This window comes from Cydia pomonella, chromosome 12, assembly GCF_033807575.1.
Source record: "Cydia pomonella isolate Wapato2018A chromosome 12, ilCydPomo1, whole genome shotgun sequence".
NCBI lineage: Eukaryota > Metazoa > Arthropoda > Insecta > Lepidoptera > Tortricidae > Cydia > Cydia pomonella.
Genome location: NC_084714.1, coordinates 12,066,335 through 12,075,084, shown reverse-complemented (window position 1 = coordinate 12,075,084; position 8,750 = coordinate 12,066,335). Strand labels below are relative to the sequence as shown.

General features: G+C 40.0%; 2 protein-coding genes across 2 annotated transcripts; both read right to left on the bottom strand.

Moving 5' to 3' along the window:
* Positions 1 to 228: 228 nt before the first annotated feature.
* On the bottom strand, positions 229 to 6,969 carry LOC133523594 (uncharacterized). The gene is made up of 5 exons (XM_061859261.1): positions 6,400 to 6,969; positions 4,037 to 4,399; positions 2,751 to 3,941; positions 1,165 to 1,460; positions 229 to 1,038 (listed from the first exon to the last, which is right to left on the bottom strand). Exons 2-5 carry the CDS (start codon positions 4,394 to 4,396, stop codon positions 429 to 431), a joined length of 2,457 nt encoding a protein of 818 aa, XP_061715245.1. The 5' UTR covers positions 4,397 to 4,399; positions 6,400 to 6,969; the 3' UTR covers positions 229 to 428.
* On the bottom strand, positions 1,467 to 2,742 carry LOC133523595 (uncharacterized). Its single transcript, XM_061859262.1, has one exon. It carries the CDS (start codon positions 2,464 to 2,466, stop codon positions 1,522 to 1,524), a length of 945 nt encoding a protein of 314 aa, XP_061715246.1. The 5' UTR covers positions 2,467 to 2,742; the 3' UTR covers positions 1,467 to 1,521.
* Positions 6,970 to 8,750: the final 1,781 nt, after the last annotated feature.

Sequence of the window (8,750 nt, the reverse complement as noted above, 5' to 3'; positions counted from 1 at the left end):
TATGTATGACTAGTACTATTGAACTGTTTTTATGTGTAAACTATAAATTATTTGATTTTAATTATTGTTTTGTTTGCTTCTCCTGTACCTCCTGTATATGTAGGTTATATGTTGCTACGCCCTTGTAGGGTCCATGATTGTACTTCCTTCTTAATTCGAAGAACGTCTGTAACACCATGATGACACGAATAAAATATTTAAGTATGATTTATGAAATTATACACAAAATACTTTTTATACAAAATTTATTTACGTTTACGATTTATGATACACAAAATAATCTGCACAAGCAATTACTCAGACTCTTTGGATATTACCTCCAAAGTTAATTACGATTTAAATATAACCATAAATATTAAATTAATGTAGGACCTAATAATAAATAGTACTAAGAAATTTCAGTTCTCGGCGAGAATAGTATGACAAGTTTAGTAAGGGGAAAACTTTCCCGTGATCTGTGAGATCCAGTCTAGATAGTGAGCGACTTTCACGTAGACGCCAGGTACGCCGGGCTGGCCGCAACCGATACCCCACGACACGACTCCGACCAGTTGCCAAGTGCCACCGTGCTCGCACACCAGCGGGCCGCCACCATCACCTTTGCACGCATCCTTGCCCTCTTCACCACCGGCGCACAAGAACCCGTGGTTCAATTCGTAGTTGTAGCCCAATCTCGTCTGCCTAAGCTGATTCTGGCAAACACCGTGGGGTAGAATCGGAACATCGACCTCCTTCAGTATGTTCTGGTATTTTCCGTTGTCTCCGAAAGCGTCCTTGCCCCAACCAGTAGTCCAGCATCTCTGGCCGGCATAGTCAGTGTACTTGTCAGGGAGGCAAGCGGGGCTGATTTGCGGGTATTTAGTCCAATCGACGGGCTGCTCCAGCTTGAGGATAGCGAGATCATTGTCTAAGGTACCGGCGTAGTACATTGGGTGCACATGGACGGAGAGTACATCTCTCTCAACGTAAGGGAAGAATTCGACGTCATGGTTAACATCCCATTCACCAAGGCGCACTCGAAGCTCGAAGCCTTTGTATCTGTAATAAGGGCATAAGTTTATTAAGATTTTACTTTGGCAACTAGCAATCGCTAGAAAAAATTGTATACCGTAAACGGAACCATGAGAATATAGTAGTAAGTTTGTCAAATGTGCATTTACTTACGATTTAACGCAGTGAGCAGCAGTCATGATGTGGGATCCGTCAATCAAAGTTCCGCCGCAAACGTACACAGATTCTTTAGGATCCTTCTTTAGGATAGCCACTTGCCACGGGTATTCTCCAAATTCACTGTCTCCATCTACGTATGACGGAGTCTTGATTCTTCCATTGATGCCTTGGGAATGCCTGATGCCACATTGACCGCGGTTGGCAGCTTGAGGTCTGAATGGTTTCCGGCAGCAAACTTGATTAGGTCTGCATTGTTGTACTTGAGGTCGGTTTCCGAAATATCCTTGACGCTGTGGAAAATAAACATTTTAAATTTATATTATACAAGTAATTTGTAAGTATTCAGTGTACTTATAAACTGGAGGAGGAATGAGGATGGGTTACCTCTTCGATTCTTTCGCTTTTAGATTGCTCAACTGTGACTTCCCTCTTCTTTCTATTCTCAGGAAATCGGACCTTTTGGCTTCCCCGGTTTGCCCCAGGACCGTTAGGAAGGGAAAGGGAACGAGAGTATCCATAGCGACCTGCATATTTTCCTTGCATTCTATCAACACTAGCATTGGCGGTTCTGCCGAACCCGTAACTGTCATATCCATTTTCATAGGGATTATGAAAGTCAGCCCCTTCGTTATGATTAATATTGTCGTCATCATAATAGTCATCATCACCAGCTGCCACTGTAGGCGGAGCATTAAATTGATTTTGTTTAAAATAACCGGCCTCAGCATAACCATAGTGGGGAGAATAGGTTGGCCCGAAGGTATTATGCGGCGGGTGCGGGAAATGAGGTTCGTATGGAGGTCCGTGCGGTCCGTATTGGGGTCCATGCGGCTCGTAATGGAGTCCGTGTGGTATATGGAGACCATAGTGCAGTGCAGGTTTATGGTGATAATACTCATGATGGTGAGGATTGTAATGGTGATAATGTTCGTGCTTATTTAACAAATATTGTTTTTTCTCATGGAACAAAGTGCCAATTTTATTGACAACATGTTCATTCGGTGTTACGTGTAAATTAACAAAGGGTTTAACTATCTTTTCACCGTAATCATTTTTGGTTACTTGTACGGCTAGCAACGGATTAACAGAAACGAGGCCTAGGTTAAGACCGCCGCTATTTAAAGCTGGACCATAGGGGTTCTGGAGAGGATTTGAGTTGAAAGGATTGATGGGGTAACCACCATGGGAAGGCTGGGGCAACCCAAAAGAAACACCAAACGTGGGCTGCACTTGTTTGTTGCTTTGGCCGCCATTGCCGCCGTAGCCGGCCAGTCCAATGAGGCGCTGCAGTAACATTTACTTTTGTCAATATGTGAATGTTTTATGAGGTGTTAGCATTATGACAGTGCCCTTTGTTTAGTTGTTCTTTTGGAAGTGGTCACAAACGGACTTAATGATTGATGAAAATTTTAGTATTAACATCCGGAGGTGACAACTTAATGTTACCCCAGATATAGGGTAAAATTCAGGGTCATGTATGTGATAGTTGGGTCAGTAGAATTCGATAAATGGAAATGACTTGTAGTGTTGTTAGTCACATAAGAATTAGCGATTACTGGAAAATACATTTGGCAACTTACCGGTTCAGCTTCCTTCTCGATTTTGTCTTCTTTCTCGTTCTTGGTTTCACGCTTGCTTACTTTCTTGACGCTGGATTCTGTCGTAGTTATTTCAGTATTAGTTTCTGAAGCGTCAGCCTTGGTGATGTTGTCTATTTGTTCGTCAGTAAGAGCAACTATTTCACTGCCTTTGTTACGAGGATCGATTGGCAGGTATAGATCATCTCTGCGGCCAATGATCTCTTGGCTGGGACATTGGTCGTAGTTGACACAGACACATTCAAATCCTTGAGCTTTGGCTTCATGGTAGTTCTCCTGATAAGAGTTACCCTGTCCAAAAGTGGCTGGACCTTGTTGGTATAAATTATTACCAGATCCTACGTGCAGTTCCTTCTTATAAAATTCGTTGTTGTGAGAGGAAAATGCGCCTAAGCTGTTGCCGTATTTCTGGGCATCAAAATCAGTGTTGGAGTATTGGTTCGGCAAAGACTGAGATAAAAAGCTGTTTCCTTTGTTAGCATTGCTGTGACCGTATTGAGAGCCATATATTGTGTCGGTTTCATACACTGGTTTGTTTGAGAAACTATCGGTCATAGGTTTGAAGCCACCAGAGCTAAATCCGCTGTAATCGCCACCACCCGCTGTTATTATATCGGTCTGTTGCTGGGAGAGAGATTGAGCGCCCAGGTGACCTACGGACCCAACCGGTATGGCAACAGGCTTGATTATCACTTTAGGGTCTTTGTCGCCGTCACTGTGTACGTAATGATGGTGGACATGTTGTTGTACAACATCGGTTTTTGTGTTGGTTTGCGTAGGTGGGACTTTGTTGTAATGCGGTTTGGTGTTTTCGAAGTTGTATGGGCTTTCGTTGGCGTAAGTCGGCGGTCTCGTTACATAGTTGCCTTCGCTACCACCGTACAACCCATTGCTTTGTGAGAACTGGAAATTGCTACCGGATACCTGTCCGTACTTTTCAGAGAATCCAGGCCGCACATTGGGCGGTCCTCCGTATCCGACTCGCTTTGGTGGGATCTTTTGAGGGCGCGATGAGTAATGTGGTATGGGTTTGGCAGGTCCGTATGCTCGGGGAGGTCCACGGATCGGGATGGAAGCAATCGGTTTGCCAATAGGCTTGATGTCAACTGGTTGGGCATAAATCAATTCATCCGGTGACAGATAGCGCTTTTCTTGGGTTTCTTGTTCATCACACTGGAATGAAAAAAATATATATATATTGTAGGACTATCAAAATAAGGACATCTACAACTTTAACATACATGGTCAATACACAAATGAAAACTCACTTGAATAAGCCCCAGAGTGCAGAGACGGCCTTTGATCAGATTTCTTGCTTCAGCATCATCTCCAGAGTCCAACGCTTCCTTAATAGTTGGATCGCTGTAAACATCGTCGAATCCACCAAGACTCCTGCCTTGTTGCTGCCTGTTGTTGACCAGCTCGTCCACGATATCGTCCAGCACCGTGCCAGCGGAGTCAGAGCTTTTCTTGTCAGCATCGGGAGCTTCTTCACCTTCAAGTAATTCAGTCGGTTTTTCTTCAGGTTTTGCATCCTTATCTTTAGCATCACCACCCCATGACCATTCAGCTGTCGTGCTGGCTATAGCTAATGCTAGTAAAAGACTCGTTGACGTAAACCACCGCATGATCTGAAAAGACAAATAATCAAATTGAGTCGCTGACAAAATTAGAGGTGATGTGATTCTCGTTTAACGCAGCATGCCGTTTCGAAACTGCAGTAGGCGGAGAATCACTTTTACTTTCGCGGACAGAGTTTGTTGTTAACTTGTTATGTAAGCCTCCATAATGTCAGTGCTCTGCGCTCGCGCCGCTAAGCGGCATAACCAGCGTGCGCTCGCGAAAGCACTTCATTCTCACAACTTGTAGTATTATTAAGATCTGCAAGTTGCATTAGATACGTGGCGTTTGCAGCGTATTTTAATGCAAAAAGACAAATAAAGCAGCAATATGGTTTTTACGTACGTACGTAATAGTATATGTATGTAAGTGAATAACGTTTGCAATAATGCGGTCACTGGCTAGTCATTTAACGCAGTACGTAAGCAATAACATTTGAGTAAAAACAAGCAGTAAAAGAGAAATCTCAAATAAAAAAATATTTTACATATGATAATGTCATGTAGGTATGATACCAATGTTCGAGTATATATTACGCAACAAACGACAAGCTTGTTATCATGTCATCATTAAAGAACCTTTAAAATTATGTATTGGTGTCGCTTATTGTTTTGATTTGATGGAGAAAAGCGTGATTTGGGTCATTGTCACCCGAATACCGGCGCAAGAGGTATTGATATGCGCGGCCGGCGCCGGCGCCGATGCGTCATATTACTGTAACACTACCTATAATGCGTTATGCAACTCTCAGCCGGTCGATCTTTGCGCAACTTCGTAACGTAACAAAGGGCTTACGTCTGGATCTGGATACAGATTAATGTGTAAGGCAGATAAGGATCTGGCGTGTAACGTTTACCGATTCGAAATATGTATGTTATGTTTCTCGTTACTTAGTGAAGTTAGAAGGCCTGTCAGTTGGAGTTGCCTGTTTTGTCAAATACTAGAAACAATTATATAAATAAACTGAATGAATATCTGTAATCAGCAGACAGAAGTTTTTGTGGCACAAACGAGTGTTTGAGAAAATGAAACATCGATAAATCTGTTATAGACTCAGATCAGTGATACTCATAGATTAATAATTCAAAGATCTAACTTCTACTTACAGTAAATTACCGAGAAATTTCAAGACTGCAAATCAATTACAAATCAGTACATACTTTTTCTATGACATATAGTTAGTACTTAATATTTAAAGTAAACCATAGTATACAGTGCCAAAAATAATAAAAAACTACCAATATATCAAAGAATATATCGAACGTGTTTTGTATTCCGCGGTAGCTATCTTCTTATACAATGTTAAAAAAATATCTATAACGTCAAGGTAACATCGATAACCGAAATGTCGATATTTCATTTTGTCAATCACTTTATTTTGCCACAAACACTTCTATGTCTGGTAATCAGTATGTTTATTGTGTAAATCTATCCTAACGTATGAAAATCCGTGGGTATGATTAGCTTATAATAGTCATTAGTATTTGTTTTAACAAAAGAATATAATTTAATTGCCCATGCCCATGTACATACTACTTAGTGATTGAAATCCAGATATCATTGTTTGAAGTCACAAATGAATCGCGCTCAGTGAAATGGAGAAATTCTGGGAAAAATTTCCTTTATCGGAGTTTAAACTTGTTAATATTTTATGTCATGAAAGTTATTGCCGATATTTAAAACATGTTGTTAGTTGTATAAGAAGTTCATATACTATGCATGTATACTTATGAAGTTATACAACTGAATTACCTATATAGGTACCTCGTCTAGCATGTATTGTTTTCTAGGAAATGACTTATGTAGAATTATAAAGTAAGATCAAGCCGGGAGTGAAAGTGGCTGCAACTCGGGATCACGTGTAAGGCGTTTAAGGTTCACTTTTTAGCACTGGGATAGGAATTGGAAATTGTAAAATTTATCGATATTTCGCATCTGCAGCCACTTACATCCTGTAAAATATCTATTAACACGAAACTGAATTCACTGTATAACACTATAATCAACTTACTATTTCACTTTGTTTATCACTGTTTGATCAATCTAGCTTGCTATATACTAAACTGTGTTGGCCACTTCACCGGCGCACTGTTTGCGTCCGAATGACTGCAACATCCACCACAGCCACGCTTTATACATCGACCAACCTAAAGATGCACGAGCTCGGATTTTGTAAGATACCCGCCGAGCCCTCCTACCAATGAACTCGATTTTTTCTCGCTGTCTCGCAAAACGCCATATCATTTATATCTCTGAGCGATCGCAATCAATTATGTCTGGTTGTCTTGGTAGAGGCAATGACGCACACAGCGTCATTGATCAACCCCTGGTTGGTTCATTCATGAGTGCGCGGAGATATTAGGCAATTGGGGTTTCAACCAGGTCGCGTTTACGGATCTCGTGCTTCGGCTAGGAAGGAATATACAAACGGTATTGTAAAATCCATTGTTTTGTCATCCCCGTGCAAAAATCATGCAAACGATTCATGCATCCTTATGAATGTATGGAAACTTGTTGTTTTTCATTTCATAGTAGACGTTTAAGTTAATTTTTCTAATGTTATAACGTTACAATATAAGCTATCAACTGACATTAACAAATTTGAATATTCCTATTGGGGTCAAATCTTCTCTCTTGTCCTGCTAGACAATTTATTACCCATAGACAAAGAACACTTTCGATCAACTACCATTTTAGAAATAAAATAAAAATAAGAAATCAGTATTGTTCAATCCGTTTAGGAGCTACGATAACATAGATTGACAAACGTATACATACGTTGAACCCCTATAAACCCATGGCAGGTAAATTAAAAATGGCTACTATAATTATCGAACAATTTGACCACGATTGTACTTAACTTATATTGTGCAAAGTCAATTATTTTTACACAAATAAATCGGCTAAGAGAATATCGGGCCATGCTCAGAGTAGGGTTCCGTAGTTACTCTTCCGTCACAATAAGCTAAACTGGAGCTTAAAGTATAGTAGATTATTAACTAAGGGATGAACGGTGGATGAACTGTACGTCTTTTTACTATGAAGGGGAAACTTTTTGCGATAACTCAAAAACAGCTAAACTGATCATGTCCGCTATAGTTTTCATTTAATGTCTTTCTTAAGTTCTACTCCCACGATTTTTTTCATATGTTTTTGACGTATGGTTCAAAAGTTAGAGAGGCGGGGGGGGGGGGGGGGGGGGGGGACACATTTTTATTCTTTCGGAGCGATTATCTCCGAATATATTCACTTTATCAAAAAATGTTTGTTGAAGATCCCTATTAGGATTGAAAGACCTTTCAAACGATATCCCACACTCTAGGGCTGAAGCAAAAAAAATAAATCACCCCCACTTTACGTGTTGGGGAGGTACCCTAAAAAAATATATTTTAGATTTTATTCTACGACTTTGTCGGCTTTATTTGATTTATATATCCATGCCAAGTTTCAGCTTTCTAGCACTAAAGACCACGGAGCAAAGCCTCGGACAGACAGACAGACGGATATGGCGAAACTATAAGGGTTCCTAGTTGACTACGGAACCCTAAAAAGATAATGTATGGAATTGAAATCCAACTTTTATGTTTTCATTGAAAATATGAACACAATGAACATGCATATGTAACTCGTTTCATTGCTTACTCTATTCTCTAGCTATAAATTCTAAATTCAACCTGGTTTCAGTTACAATGCCTGTTATGGTGTATTCCCATTTGTCCCCACTGGGAACAGATGGGAATAGATACATGTATGGCGGTGGTCACGTGAGGCGGCGATTATTGGGAATACACCCCTGTTATGGGTCTTATGAGTGGTGAGCAGGACTGTTCACAACAACTTTCAAGAAGCGCTATCTATTGTTATTCAATATTAAGGACCACACGCAATTATCTAAGGAACTATTACGGCAGTTTACGTAACGATTACTAACAAGTCCTGCCTTATGTGCGCGCGCTGCTTTCCCTGGATCATTCATTAAACCTTCTAAGGACATCTGACCTACTGACATCATCATAATTACCTAAATCGAATAATATTATCGCATTGGCTAAATTTTCGCAATAAGGATAAAAGTAACTATTATATTTAACGTTTGATAAGTTTGTAATGGTATTGAAGACTATATTAAACCAATGAAAATTATCGCCATTAAAAACAACATGTCATAACTCTTCGAATAATTTAACATGGAACAAATACTACGAGTATGATACTAATCGATTCTAGTAATGAGAAAAATGATGACTAGATATCTACTACAGCTCATCAAAAGAGGTAAAACTATTGTAAGTGTAATTTTAACACTGAGAAAATAAAATAGAAAACTTCAGACTAGTCGCTTCACACACTAAGCTTATGTTT

Excerpts from the sequence above, each read along its gene's own strand:
- LOC133523595 (XM_061859262.1), bottom strand. The coding sequence starts at position 2,466 with ATGTTACTGCAGCGCCTCATTGGACTGGCCGGCTACGGCGGCAATGGC.
- LOC133523594 (XM_061859261.1), bottom strand. The coding sequence starts at position 4,396 with ATGCGGTGGTTTACGTCAACGAGTCTTTTACTAGCATTAGCTATAGCC. Across the intron at positions 1,461-2,750 it reads TCGAGAAGGAAGCTGAACCG|CGTCAAGGATATTTCGGAAA; the intron begins GTAAGTTGCCAA and ends TATTTTCCACAG. Across the intron at positions 1,039-1,164 it reads GCTGCTCACTGCGTTAAATC|ATACAAAGGCTTCGAGCTTC; the intron begins GTAAGTAAATGC and ends CCCTTATTACAG.